Genomic DNA, 14,549 nt, shown 5'->3' with positions numbered 1-14,549 from the left:
TACGTTCGTGGATCGCCGTATCTAGCTAATTTGCATACTCGACGCGGAATTCGACGGAAACGCCACCTAGCGGCCGCCGGAAAAATTGCACCTTAAGATCCGACAGCGTACGAAGATGTACGCCTGTCGGATCGATCCGAGATGCCGTCGTATCTTGGTTTTGTGGATACCAAACAAAGATACGACGCGGGAAACTTAAAATTACGCGGCGTATCAAGAGATACGCCGGCGTAATTCTTCTGTGGATCTGCCCCTGTGTAACATTTTCAAGCACAATGGGCCAGATTCACAAAGAGATACGACGGTGTATCTACAGATACACCATCGTATCTCTGACTTACACTGGTCCTATCTATGCGCCTGATTCATAGAATCAGTTACGCATAGATAGGGCTAAGATCTGACAGTGTTACAATGTGTTACACTGTCGGATCTTTTTTTCAATTTAAAAATGGCGCCGGGGGCGTTCCCGCTGATTTACGATAAATAATATGTAAATCAGCGAGATACGCAAATTCACGAACGTACGTGGACCCGTCGCAGTCTTCTTACGTCGTTTCCGTAGCGGTTTTCCGTCGTATACTTACCCTTTCTTTTATCAGGCGCAGCCAATCTTAAGTATAGCCTGCGTTCCCGTGTCGAATTTGAATTTTCCAACGTCGTTTGCGTACGCCGATTCACGAACACGCGCGTCGCAAGTCCCGCTAACGTCGCAACCACTGACGTCCTGGTGACGTCAGTGGGAGCAATGCACGTCGGGAAATTCCCCGGACGACGCATGCGCATTTAAATCGGCGCGGGAACGCGCCTGATTTAAATGTGACACTCCCCCTAGCCGCGGAATTTGAATTCCGCCGGGGGATTTAGGATTCGCCGTCGCAAGTTTGGAGGTAAGTGGTTTGTGAATTAGCCACTTGCCTCCTAAACTTGCGGGAGCGGATCTTAATTCACGTAGATGGAGCGGATCTATAGATCCGCTGAGCTACGTGAATCTGGCCCAAAATTCTGATTTAAACTTGTAAAAAAAAAAAAAAAGAGCCAGAAAAGGTCTGATCGGGAAGTGGCTCTGTAGTGATCACTAGAAGTATTGAATTGTATTGGACTCCATCTAGCGGCTGCCAGTGGTAATGTATTGTACAGGATTCATCTTGAAGCCATAAATGGTATTGTGCTTTGTTGAGCGCCATCTAGCGGCAAAACGTGGTATTGCTCTTAAGGGAGATTTATCTAGCTTTCATAAGTGGTATTGCGCGCCATCTAGCGGCCATAAGTTGTATCGCGCTGTACTCCGCGCCATCTAGCGGCCATACGTTGTATCGCCCTGTATTGCGCGCCATCTAGCGTCCTCAGTTGGTATCGCGAGGTACTGCGCGCCACCTAGCGGCGGCCCCCGGTAGGGCGCTGTGCTTTTTGTCCGCTGTGAATAAAGCTGTGTGAGGCCCGGTGGATGTCCGGGGTGTCCTTTCCTTGTGTCATGGCGGATTACAAGGAGAGCCGATTTGTGAGCCGCCCGGAGGCGCTGGACCCGGCCCGGTACTATGAACTGACCCCGGAGAGGAGGAAGCTCCAGGAGGAGAGAACGGCCATCCGAGCCGGACTCAAGAGACAGTATCAACTACAACTCAATGACCCCCGGAGGAAGGGGCTGGTGGTGGGTTATGGGGGGGAAGGAGGACAGGGCATATGGTGGGCACAACACAGAACATGACATGGTGGGCACAGGACATGATATGGTGGGCAGAGGACATGGCATGATATGGTGGGCACAGGACATGATATGGGGGCACAGGACAGGGCATGATATGGTGGGGACAGGGCATGACATGGTGGACACAACACAGGACATGACATGAAATGATGGGCATGATATTTGGGGCAGAGGACAGGGCGTGATATGGGGGGCAGAGGACAGGGCATGATATGGTGGGCACAGGACATGGTGGGCACTACACAGGATGGAACATGGCATCGTGAAGACAGGGCATAGTACATGACATGATGGGCACAGCATAAGACATGGTGGGCACAGGAAATGACATGGGCACTGCGCAGGTTGGCACATGGCATGGTGGGCACAGGGGAGAGTGAAGGATTATAGGTTTAATGGGGGGTAGAGGTCCTCAGGTGTAGGGTGATGGGTATAATGGGTGGTAGAGGTCCTCGGATGGAGGGTGATGGGTATAATGGGCAGTAGAGGTCCTCAGGTGGAGGGTGATGGGTATAATGGAGGGTAGAGATTCTCAGGTGGAGAATGATGGGTATAATGGGCGGTAGAGGTCCTCAGATGGAGCGTGATGGGTATAATGGGGGGGGGGGGTAGAGGTCCTCAGGTGGAGGGTGATGGGTATAATGGGGGGGGGGGTAGAGGTCCTCAGGTGGAGGGTGATGGGTATAATGGGCGGTAGAGGTCCTCGGATGGAGGGTGATGGGTATAATGGGCGGTAGAGGTCCTCGGATGGAGGGTGATGGGAATATTGGGCGGTTGAGGTCCTCGGGTGGAGGATGATGGGTATAATGGGCGGTAGAGGTCCTCGGGTGGAGGATGATGGGTATAATGGGTGGTAGAGGACCTCAGGTGGAAGGAGTTGGGTATAATGGGGGGGGGGGGGTAGAGGTCCTCAGGTGGAGGATGATGGATATAATGGGCAGTACAGGTCCTCAGGTGATGGGTATAATGGAGGGTAGAGATCCTCGGATGGAGGGTGATGGGTATGTTGGGCAGTAGAGGTCCTCGGAAGAAGGGTGGTGGGTATAATGGGGGGTAGAGGTCCTCGGATGGAGGGTCATGGGTATAATGGGCGGTAGAGGTACTCAGGTGGAAGGTGATGGGTATAATGGGCGGTAGAGGTCCTCGGAAGGAGGGTGGTGGGTATAATGGGCGGTAGAGGTCCTCGGAAGGAGGGTGGTGGGTATAATGGGCGGTAGAGGTCCTCGGAAGGAGGGTGGTGGGTATAATGGGCGGTAGAGGTACTCAGGTGGAAGGTGATGGGTATAATGGGTGGTAGAGGTCCTCGGGTGGTGGGTATAATGGGCGGTAGAGGTCCTCGGGTGGAGGGTGATGGGTATAATGGGCGGTAGAGGTCCTCGGGTGGAAGGTGATGGGTATAATGAGGGGGGGGGGTAGAGGTGATAGTTATAATGGGGGGTTGAGGTCCTCAAGGTAGTCACAAGTCTCTCTGTCCCCCTTTTAGCAAGACCCGGCGGTGGACCGATGGATGTTCTCGCGCAATTACAACATTTTGCCCAATGCCAGACTATCCGCCAGCGTGTGGCTGCGTACCATCGTGTACGTGGGTGGCCCCCTCCTCCTCATGTACACTCTCATAAGCAAGGATCGGGTAAGTGACTCTCTTTTTTTTTTTGTGTGATGTGAGTGAACAGAATAACCCTATTAATTAATTTGTCCGGACTAATAAAGTTGCCAGAGTTTCACGGAGCACAGACGTCTTTCAGACGTGTTGCGTAGGGCCAACATCACCCGGTTTTGTCAGGAAGGTGACCCTATGTAGGGCTTGGCACCAGCACACCCCGTGTTCTGAGGTTTATGCCTGTCCCGCTGTTCCCGAGGTTTATGCCTGTCCCGCTGTTCCCGAGGTTTATGCCTGTCCCGCTGTTCCCGCCTGTCCCGCTGTTCCCGAGGTTTATGCCTGTCCTGCTGTTCCCGAGGTTTATGCCTGTCCTGCTGTTCCCGAGGTTTATGCCTGTCCCGCTGTTCCCGAGGTTTATGCCTGTCCTGCTGTTCCCGAGGTTTATGCCTGTCCCGCTGTTCCCGAGGTTTATGCCTGTCCCGCTGTTCCCGAGGTTTATGCCTGTCCCGCTGTTCCCGAGGTTTATGCCTGTCCCGCTGTTCCCGAGGTTTATGCCTGTCCCGCTGTTCCCGAGGTTCATGCCTGTCCCGCTGTTCTGTGATTGGCCTTTTTTTTTTTTTCTGGCAGGGTTTTATTAATGAATTGACGTCTTTCTCTGTTTTTTACCCCTTCACAGGCACTGAAGCAGAAGGAATACAGGGAAGGGAAGAACGACAACCCGCTTTCTTTTTTTCTCTGAGCGCCGCCCCGCCCACGCAGAGCCGCCGCAGTCCAGCGTGCTCCATAATAAACGTGTTTTTTGTCATATAACGATTCCATCGATTTATTCATTTTTTGTCTGGAATTGTAATATATATGGGAACAGAATTGTAAAATAAAGATGTAAATTGTGTGAGATCCGGTGTGATATTTTCCCGAAATCCATTACTGAGCGACGTTCGGGGTGCCTACAGGATGGTGATTGGGGGGAGGGGTGATGGGTTTCTTCATGCATCAGTCTGACCCCCTAGTTGTAGAATAATGGACTCGGTCACAACTTCTAATACTGAGAGGACATTCACTTACGCTCTGTAGTAGAAGCGCGCACCTCTGTACGCTCCTAGCTCTTTCCTTGTAATGAGGGTTTTATTCAATGGTTCCCCAAGAGAGCATGGGAAGAGGGTGGTGGGGACACAACTGGGGCATTTTTCTTACAGCCACTGACCACCGACGTAGGGTCACTTGTAGCCCTCACCAACTTAGGGTCACTTGTAGCCCTCGCCGACGTAGGGGCACTTGTAGCCCACTCTGACCACGGACATAGGGTCACTTGTAGCCCTCATTGACCACAGACGTAGGGGCACTTGTTGCCCTCACCGACGTAGGGGCACTTGTTGCCCTCACCGACGTAGGGGCACTTGTTGCCCTCGCCGACGTAGGGGCATTTGTAGCCCTCACTGACCACAGACGTAGGGTCACTTGTAGCCCTCTCTGACCACAGACGTAGGGTCACTTGTAGCTCTCACTGACCACAGACGTAGGGTCACTTGTAGCTCTCACTGACCACAGACGTAGGGTCACTTGTAGCTCTCACTGACCACGGACGTAGGGGCACTTGTAGCCCTCACTGACCACCGACGTAGGGTCACTTGTAGCCCTCACCGACGTAGGGTCACTTGTAGCCCACACTGACCACGGACGTAGGGTCACTTGTAGCCCTCACTGACCACAGACGTAGGGTCACTTGTAGCCCTCACTGACCACAGACGTAGGGTCACTTGTAGCCCTCACCGACGTAGGGTCACTTGTAGCCCTCACCGACGTAGGGTCACTTGTAGCCCTCACTGACCACAGACGTAGGGTCACTTGTAGCCCTCACTGACCACAGACGTAGGGTTACTTGTAGCCCTCACCGACGTAGGGTCACTTGTAGCCCTCACTGACCACAGACGTAGGGTCACTTGTAGCTCTCACTGACCACAGACGTAGGGTCACTTGTAGCCCTCACCGACGTAGGGTCACTTGTAGCCCTCACTGACCACAGACGTAGGGTCACTTGTAGCCCTCACTGACCACAGACGTAGGGTTACTTGTAGCCCTCACCGACGTAGGGTCACTTGTAGCCCTCACTGACCACAGACGTAGGGTCACTTGTAGCCCTCACTGACCACGGACGTAGGGTCACTTGTAGCTCTCACTGACCACAGACGTAGGGTCACTTGTAGCCCTCACTGACCACAGACGTAGGGTCACTTGTAGCCCTCACTGACCACAGACGTAGGGTCACTTGTAGCTCTCACTGACCAGACGTAGGGGCATTTGTAGCCCTCACTGACCACAGACGTAGGGGCACTTGTAGCCCACGCTGACCACAAACGTAAGGGCACATGTAGCCCTCACTGACCACAGACGTAGGGTCACTTGTAGCCCTCACTGACCACAGACGTAGGGGCACTTGTAGCCCTCACTGACCACAGACGTAAGGTCACTTGTAGCCCTCGCTGACCACAGACGTAGGGGCACTTGTAGCCCACGCTGACCACAAACGTAAGGGCACATGTAGCCCTTACTGACCACAGACGTAGGGTCACTTGTAGCCCTCACTGACCACAGACGTAGGGTCACTTGTAGCCCTCACTGACCACAGACGTAGGGTCACTTGTAGCCCTCACTGACCACAGACGTAAGGTCACTTGTAGCCCTCACTTACCACAGACGTAGGGTCACTTGTAGCCCTCACTGACCACGGACGTAGGGTCACTTGTAGCTCCCACTGACCACGGACGTAGGGTCACTTGTAGCCCTCACTGACCAGACGTAGGGTCACCTGTAGCCCTCACTGACCACAGACGTAAGGGCATTTGTAGCCCTCACTGACGTAAGGGGGAAGTGTAGCCCTCACTGACCACGGACGTAGGGGCACTTGTAGCCCTCACTGACCAGACGTAGGGTCACCTGTAGCCCTCACTGACCACAGACGTAGGGGCACTTGTAGCTCTCACTGACCTCAGACGTAGGGGCACTTGTAGCCCTCACTGACCACAGACGTAGGGGCATTTGTAGCCTACACTGACGTAGGGTCACTTGTAGCCCTCACTGACCACGGACGTAGGGGCACTTGTAGCCCTCACTAACGTAGAGGCACTTGTAGCCCTCACTGACCACGGACGTAGGGTCACTTGTAGCCCTCACTGACCACGGACGTAGGGTCACTTGTAGCCCTCACTGACCACGGACGTAGGGTCACTTGTAGCCCTCACTGACCACAGACGTAGGGTCACTTGTAGCCCTCACTGACCACGGACGTAGGGTCACTTGTAGCCCTCACTGACCACAGACGTAGGGTCACTTGTATCCCTCACTGACCACAGACGTAGGGGCACTTGTAGCCCTCACTGACCACAGACGTAGAAGCACTTGTAGCCCTCACTAACATAGGGTCACTTGTAGCCCTCACTGACCACGGACGTAGGGTCACTTGTAGCCCTCACTGACCACAGACGTAGGGTCACTTGTAGCCCACACTGACCACAGACGTAGGGTCACTTGTAGCCCTCACTGACCACAGAAGTAGGGTCACCTGTAGCCCTCACTGACCACAGACGTAGGGTCACTTGTAGCCCTCACTGACCACGGACGTAGGGTCACTTGTAGCCCTCACTGACCACGGACGTAGGGTCACTTGTAAGCTCACTGACTATAGACCCAGGGGCACGTGTACTCTTAATGGCCGCCAAGGTAGGGGCACGTATATTTACTCACGGACATGGGGGCACCTGTGTTCCTGCTGAAGCACACTAGAAGTGAGGGAGTGGGCTGTCCTTTACCACTGTGTATACGCCCACATGTGTGACTCTATAGTCACACGGGCTGCTCAGATGTGATGGGGAAGAGATGCTCAACATAGACACTCCCTGAGAACTGAGCATGTGCAGAGCTGCCAACACTTCTCTGCAGAATCCCCAGCTGAAATGGGGGCATGGACAGGAGGGGGAGATGGAGAGCAGCAGGAGCAACCAGGATTTTTGAATTTATGTATTTTTGATTTTGCTTTATAAAAAGTAGGGGTTCCCACCATCCCTGTGCTGACGTCCCGGCTTTGTACACCCGCTGTGCCCATTATGAGGAGTTCCCACCATCCCTGTGCTGAGTTCCCGGGTCTGTACCCCCCGCTGTGCCCATTATGAGGGGTTCCCACCATCCCTGTGCTGAGTTCCCGGGTCTGTACCCCCCGCTGTGCCCATTATGAGGGGTTCCCACCATCCCTGTGCTGAGTTCCCGGGTCTGTACCCCCCGCTGTGCCCATTATGAGGGGTTCTCACCATCCCTGTGCTGAGTTCCGGGTCTGTACACCCGCTGTGCCCATTATGAGAGGTTCTCACCATCCCTGTGCTGAGTTCCCGGGTCTGTACACCCGCTGTGCCCATTATGAGGGGTTCCCACCATTCCTGTGCTGAGTTCCCAGGTCTGTACACCCGCTGTGCCCATTATGAGAGGTTCCCACCATCCCTGTGCTGAGTTCCCGGGTCTGTACACCCGCTGTGCCCATTATGAGGGGTTCCCACCATCCCTGTGCTGAGTTCCCGGGTCTGTACACCCGCTGTGCCCATTATGAGAGGTTCCCACCATCTCTGTGCTGAGTTCTCGGGTCTGTACACCCGCTGTGCCAATTATGAGGAGTTCCCACCATCTCTGTGCTGAGTTCCCGGGTCTGTACACCCGATGTGCCCATTATGAGAGGTTCCCACCATCTCTGTGGTGAGTTCCCGGGTCTGTACACCCGCTGTGCCCATTATGAGGGGTTCCCACCATCCCTGTGCAGAGTTTCCGGGTCTGTGCCCATTATGAGGGGTTCCCACCATCCCTGTGCTGAGTTCCCGGGTCTGTACACCCGCTGTGCCCATTATGAAGGGTTCCCACCATCCCTGTGCTGAGTTCCTGGGTCTGTACACCCGCTGTGCCCAATATGAGGGGTTCCCACCATCCCTGTGCTGACGTCCCGGCTTTGTACACCCGCTGTGCCCATTATGAGGGGTTCCCACCATCCCTGTGCTGAGTTCCCGGGTCTGTACCCCCCGCTGTGCCCATTATGAGGGGTTCTCACCATCCCTGTGCTGAGTTCCGGGTCTGTACACCCGCTGTGCCCATTATGAGAGGTTCTCACCATCCCTGTGCTGAGTTCCCGGGTCTGTACACCCGCTGTGCCCATTATGAGGGGTTCCCACCATTCCTGTGCTGAGTTCCCAGGTCTGTACACCCGCTGTGCCCATTATGAGAGGTTCCCACCATCCCTGTGCTGAGTTCCCGGGTCTGTACACCCGCTGTGCCCATTATGAGAGGTTCCCACCATCCCTGTGCTGAGTTCCCGGGTCTGTACACCCGCTGTGCCCATTATGAGGGGTTCCCACCATCCCTGTGCTGAGTTCCCGGGTCTGTACACCCGCTGTGCCCATTATGAGAGGTTCCCACCATCTCTGTGCTGAGTTCTCGGGTCTGTACACCCGCTGTGCCAATTATGAGGAGTTCCCACCATCTCTGTGCTGAGTTCCCGGGTCTGTACACCCGCTGTGCCCATTATGAGGGGTTCCCACTATCCCTGTGCTAAGTTCTCGGGTCTGTACACCCGATGTGCCCATTATGAGGGGTTCCCACCATCCCTGTGCTGAGTTCCCGGGTCTGTACACCCGCTGTGCCCGTTATGAGGGGTTCCCACCATCCCTATGCTGAGTTCCCGGGTCTGTACACCCGCTGTGCCAATTATGAGGGGTTCCCACCATCTCTGTGGTGAGTTCCCGGGTCTGTACACCCGCTGTGCCCATTATGAGGGGTTCCCACCATCCCTGTGCAGAGTTTCCGGGTCTGTGCCCATTATGAGGGGTTCCCACCATCCCTGTGCTGAGTTCCCGGGTCTGTACACCCGCTTTGCCTATTATGAGGGGTTCTCACCATCCCTGTGCTGAGTTCCCGGGTCTGTGCACCCGCTGTGCCCATTATGAGGGGTTCCCACCATCCCTGTGCTGAGTTCCCGGGTCTGTGCACCCACTGTGCCCATTATGAGGGGTTCCCACCATCCCTGTGCTGAGTTCCCGGGTCTGTACACCCGCTGTGCCCATTATGAGGGGTTCCCACCATCCCTGTGCTGAGTTCCCGGGTCTGTGCACCCGCTGTGCCCATTATGAGGGGTTCCCACCATCCCTGTGCTGAGTCCCCGGGTCTGTACACCCGCTGTGCCCATTATGAGGGGTTCCCACCATCCCTGTGCTGAGTTCCCGGGTCTGTGCACCCGCTGTGCCCATTATGAGGGGTTCCCACCATCCCTGTGCTGAGTTCCCGGGTCTGTACACCCGCTGTGCCCATTATGAGGGGTTCCCACCATCCCTGTGCTGAGTTCCCGGGTCTGTACACCCGCTGTGCCCATTATGAGGGGTTCCCACCATCCCTGTGCTGAGTTCCCGGGTCTGTACACCCGCTGTGCCCATTATGAGGGGTTCCCGCCATCCCCGCACACCTGCAGATTCAGTCACACACACTGACTCCGGAACAGATTGATGTTTATTATATTTGGGAAGGAGTCGTCATTATCCGAGGAACACACGTTGGGAATTCTGTGCTGTGACGTCCCACATTACATTCGATGAAATACAATAGGAGACTTTTATTGGTTACAATGTTTCTAATTCTGTCCAGCCGGTCACGTGACTTGCTCCCCTCTGCCGCACTGTACAGCCAGGGACGGTGACGCCACCATACGGAGCCCCGCAGCTTTCTACGGTTTCAGCCCCGGCTTCAGCAGTGTTTGCGGCGAGCTTTTTACGGGCTCATTCACATTGGCGCATTTTGCCGCACAACGCACGCAGCCTGCGTCTTTCCACACCCGGGAGTCACAGTTGCGTTGGAATACAAACCAATGTCGGGACGCCTAAAACGGCACATCCTATTGGTTCGCGGGGCGGAGGAGCAGCCCCCGGACGCAATCGTTTTTTTTTGGCGCCCAGGGCGGGTCACGAACGTAAAGATAAATGGGAAGGAAATTAAATTCATAGTTTTAAAAAATGACATTGCATTGATTTAGAGAATATATCAGGACTGTCTCTTTATATGATTTCATGTGACCTATAGATACGGCGGGGGCCCGGGGCGGCGGTCACTTCTCCAGTGTGGGGGTGAAGTGGCTGCGGAGGGGCTCCCAGCAGCGGTAATATTCTTTATCCAGGCGGTTGCAGGTCTCCAGCCCCCAGCGGGTGACGGCCATGCTCAGCGAAGACTCAAACATGAAGGCCTGGGGAGGGGAGAGAAGAAATAATATTATTATTATTATACACATAATCCGATCCGGGAGAACGCTTGTAATGCAAAGCACTCGCATATCAAAGCGAGGTTCCCCATAGAAGTCGATGGAAACGAAGAGAATCCGTTCCGCATTGACTTCTATGGTATGCAATACTGCATGTGGCCAGAGGTGGGGGGGGGCGCTGGAGAGCCTTGGAAATACTCAGGAGGACAGCTCGGCTGAACAAATTTCCCCCTTCTGGCACAAATACCCCCCAATCAAACCCTATGCCCCCCTCCCAGCACAAATTTACCCTTCTGGCACATATACCCCCCAATCAAATCCTATGCCCCCCTCCCAGCACAAATGTCCCACTTCTGGCACAAATGCCCCCAATTAAATCTTATGCCCCCCTCCCAGCACAAATTTCCTCTTCTGGCACAAATACCCCCAATTCAATCTTATGCCCCCCTCCCAGCACAAAATGTCCCCCTTCTGGCACAAATACCCCCAATTAAATCTTATGCCCCCCTCCCAGCACAAATTTCCCCTTCTGGCACAAATACCCCCAATTAAATCTTATGCCCCCCTCCCAGCACAAATTTCCCCTTCTGGCACAAATACCCCCAATTAAATCTTATGCCCCCCTCCCAGCACAAATTTCCTCTTCTGGCACAAATACCCCCAATCAAATCCTATGCCCCCCTCCCAGCACAAATTATCTCCTCTGGCACAAATACCCCCAATTCAATCTTATGCCCCCCTCCCAGCACAAATTTAATCTTCTGGCACAAATACCCCCCCAATTAAATCTTATGCTCCCCTCCCAGCACAAATTTCCCCTTCTGGCACAAATACCCCCAATCAAATCTTATGCCCCCCTTCCAGCACAAATTTCCCCTTCTGTCACAAATACCCCCCAATTAAATCTTATGCCCCCCTCCCAGCACAAATTTCCCCTTCTGGCACAAATACCCCCCAATCAAATCCTATGCCCCCTCCCAGCACAAATTTCCTCTTCTGGCACAAATATCCCCAATTAAATCGTATGCCCCCTCCCAGCACAAATGTCCCCCTTCTGGCACAAATACCCCCAATTAAATCCTATGCCCCCCTCCCAGCACAAATTTCCCCTTCTGGCACAAATACCCCCAATCAAATGCTATGCGCAATCAAATCCCAGCGCAAATCTCCTCTTCTGGCACAAATGCCCCCAATCAAATCCTATGCCCCCCCCAGCACAAATTTCCTCTTCTGGCACAAATACCCCCCAATTAAATCTTATGCCCCCCTCCCAGCACAAATTTCTCCTTTTGGCACAAATACCTCCCAATCAAATCATATGCCCCCCTCCCTGTACAAATGTCCCCCTTCTGGCACAAATACCCCCAATCAAATCATATGCCCCCCTCCCAGCACAAATCTCCCCTTCTGGCACAATACCCCCCAAACAAATCCTATGTCCCCCTCCCAGCACAAATTTCCCCTTTTGGCACAAATACCCCCAATCAAATCTTAGCGCAAATCTCCTCTTCTGGCACAAATACCCCCAACCAAATCCTATGCCCCCTCCCAGCACAAATTTCCGCTTCTGGCACAAATACCCCCAATCAAATCTTATGCCCCCCTCCCAGCACAAATTTCCCCTTCTGGCACAAATACCCCCAATCAAATCCTATGCCCCCCTCCCAGCACAGATTTCCCCTTCTGGCACAAATACCCCCAATCAAATCCTATGCCCCCCTCCCTGCACAAATTTCCCCTTCTGACACAAATACCCCCAATCGAATCTTATGCCCCCCCCAGCACAAAATTTCCCCTTATGGTACAAATACCCCCAATCAAATCTTATGCCCCCCTCCCAGCACAAATTTCCCCTTCTGGCACAAATACCCCCAATCAAATCTTATGCCCCCCTCCCAGCACAAATTTCCCCTTCTGGCACAAATACCCCCAATCAAATCCTATGCCCCCCTCCCAGCACTAATTTCCCCTTCTGGCACAAATACCCCCAATCAAATCTTATGCCCCCCTCCCAGCACAAATTTTCCCTTCTGGCACAAATCCCCCCAATCAAATGCTATGCGCAATCAAATCCCAGCGCAAATCTCCTCTTCTGGCACAAATGCCCCCAATCAAATCCTATGCCCCCCTCCCAGCACAAATTTCCTTTTCTGGCACAAATACCCCCAATAAAACCCTATGCCCCCTCCCAGCACAAACACCCCCCAAAAAAACCTATGCCCCCTTCCAGCACAAATACCCCCAATAAAAACATATGCCCCTCTCCCAGCACAAATCTCCTCTTCTGGCACAAATACCCCCAATTAAATCTTATGCCCCTCTCCCAGCACAAATGTCCCCCTTCTGGCACAAATACCCCCCAAACAAATCTTATGCCCCCTCCCAGCACAAATGTCCCCCTTCTGGCACAAAAACCCCCAATTAAATCCTATGCCCCCTCCCAGCACAAATTCCCCCCTTCTGGCACAAATACCCCCAATTAAATCGTATGCCCCCTCCCAGCACAAATCTCCCCTTCTGGCACAAATACCCCCAATCAAATCCTATGCCCCCCTCCCAGCACAAATCTCCCCTTCTGGCACAAATACCCCCCAATTAAATCTTATGCCCCCCTCCCAGCACAAATTTCCCCTTCTGGCACAAATACCCCCCAATTAAATCTTATGCCCCCCTCCCAGCACTAATTTCCCCTTCTGGCACAAATACCCCCAATCAAACCCTATGCCCCCCTCCCAGCACAAATTTCCCTCTTCTGGCACAAATGCCCCCAATTAAATCTTATGCCCCCCTCCCAGCACAAGTTTCTCCTTCTGGCACAAATACCCCCCCCCCCCCCAATCAATCATCCCTGCTAGCACAAATTCCCTCCGCCCCATCATATTACCTTTTCTAGCACAGACCCTCCAAAACTCCCCCTCCTGGCACAAATCTTCTGCCCCCCCCAACACAAAACCCCCGAAATCATCACTCCTAGCACACCTCCCCAAATCTCCTCTCCTAGAACAATTCTTATCCCCTGCCACCCCCCAAATTATATATATATTTTTTTATCTATACATTTATATAATTTTTATTTATTATTATTATTATTATTATTATTATTATCATCATCATTATTATTATTATTAATGAATTGCTTTCTATGCAGCACCAGATGACCTGCTCACCATCGTCCCCTCCGCCACCCTCTCAGGCTCCAGTTTAGCGTTGCTGGCCTTCTCAAAGCACTCGTAGTCCGGCCCATGAGGTGTCATGGCGCTGTGCAGGCTGCCCCCACCTGGCTGAAATCCCTCCTCCTTGGCCTCGTAGTGACCCTTAATCAGCCCCATAAACTCGCTCATACAATTCCCTGGAGATAAAAAAGGAGACAAAAGTTACCACCAGCTTTTTTGAAATGCCGAATCAAGAAGGGTGTCCACACCCAGGTACCATGATAATCCCACCGTGGTCCTATAACAGAGTTCCATGGTGTGACAGGTCCTCTTTGCCTGCCGGACCCGGGCCCTGGAAGACTGGACAGAACCTAGGCCGGATGTTGTACCAACAAAACACTTATTTCTTATTTATTTTAGGGGGGGGGGGAAGAGGTTGCAATTCCCCAGGTGTGTCTCCCCTGGAGAGATTTTAATAGCCAGATTCAGACAGAGTTACGCCGGCGTATCAGTAGATACGCCGACGTTACTCGGAATCTGTGCGGTCGTAAGTTTAAGTGTATTCTCAAACTGAGATACACTTAAACCTAGCTAAGATACGACAGCCTGTGCCGTCGTATCTTAGGGTGCAATTTTTCAGCTGGCCGCTAGGTGGCGCTTCCGTTGAGTTTGGCGTAGAATATGTAAATGCCTAGGTACGCCGATTCACAAACGTACGTGCCCCCGGCGCAGTAAAGATACGCCGTTTACGTAAGGCGATTCCCGGCGTAAAGTTAGTCGAACAAATAGCTGGCCTAGTCAATGTTAAGTATGGCT

At 53.2% G+C, this 14,549-nt stretch overlaps 2 protein-coding genes across 2 annotated transcripts in view; one reads left to right on the top strand and one right to left on the bottom strand.

Moving 5' to 3' along the window:
* The first annotated feature begins 1,414 nt into the window (after positions 1-1,414).
* On the top strand, positions 1,415-4,203 carry NDUFB4 (NADH:ubiquinone oxidoreductase subunit B4). The gene is made up of 3 exons (XM_040339201.1): positions 1,415-1,651; positions 3,192-3,338; positions 3,985-4,203. Exons 1-3 carry the CDS (start codon positions 1,448-1,450, stop codon positions 4,045-4,047), a joined length of 414 nt encoding a protein of 137 aa, XP_040195135.1. The 5' UTR covers positions 1,415-1,447; the 3' UTR covers positions 4,048-4,203.
* A 5,719-nt stretch (positions 4,204-9,922) lies between these two features.
* Positions 9,923-14,549, bottom strand: part of HGD (homogentisate 1,2-dioxygenase) — a 76,447-nt gene continuing 71,820 nt past the window's right edge. The window contains exons 13-14 of the mRNA XM_040339200.1: positions 13,749-13,930; positions 9,923-10,566 (exon numbers count right to left, since the gene is read on the bottom strand). Of these exons, the coding sequence (XP_040195134.1) occupies positions 10,432-10,566; positions 13,749-13,930 (317 nt within the window). The 3' untranslated portion in view covers positions 9,923-10,431. The remainder of the gene's footprint in view (positions 10,567-13,748; positions 13,931-14,549) is intronic.

Source organism: Rana temporaria, chromosome 2 (assembly GCF_905171775.1).
Source record: "Rana temporaria chromosome 2, aRanTem1.1, whole genome shotgun sequence".
In the NCBI taxonomy this organism is placed as follows: domain Eukaryota; kingdom Metazoa; phylum Chordata; class Amphibia; order Anura; family Ranidae; genus Rana; species Rana temporaria.
The sequence above is the reverse complement of the archived record's forward strand: the minus strand, read 5'-3'. Positions and strand labels throughout refer to the sequence as shown.

Bases quoted from the DNA above. Each gene is read 5' to 3' on its own strand.
- NDUFB4 (XM_040339201.1), top strand. From the start codon at position 1,448: ATGTCCGGGGTGTCCTTTCCTTGTGTCATGGCGGATTACAAGGAGAGC. The intron at 1,652-3,191 runs GTGGGTTATGGG...TCCCCCTTTTAG, and splicing joins CCCGGAGGAAGGGGCTGGTG to CAAGACCCGGCGGTGGACCG. The intron at 3,339-3,984 runs GTAAGTGACTCT...ACCCCTTCACAG, and splicing joins CTCTCATAAGCAAGGATCGG to GCACTGAAGCAGAAGGAATA.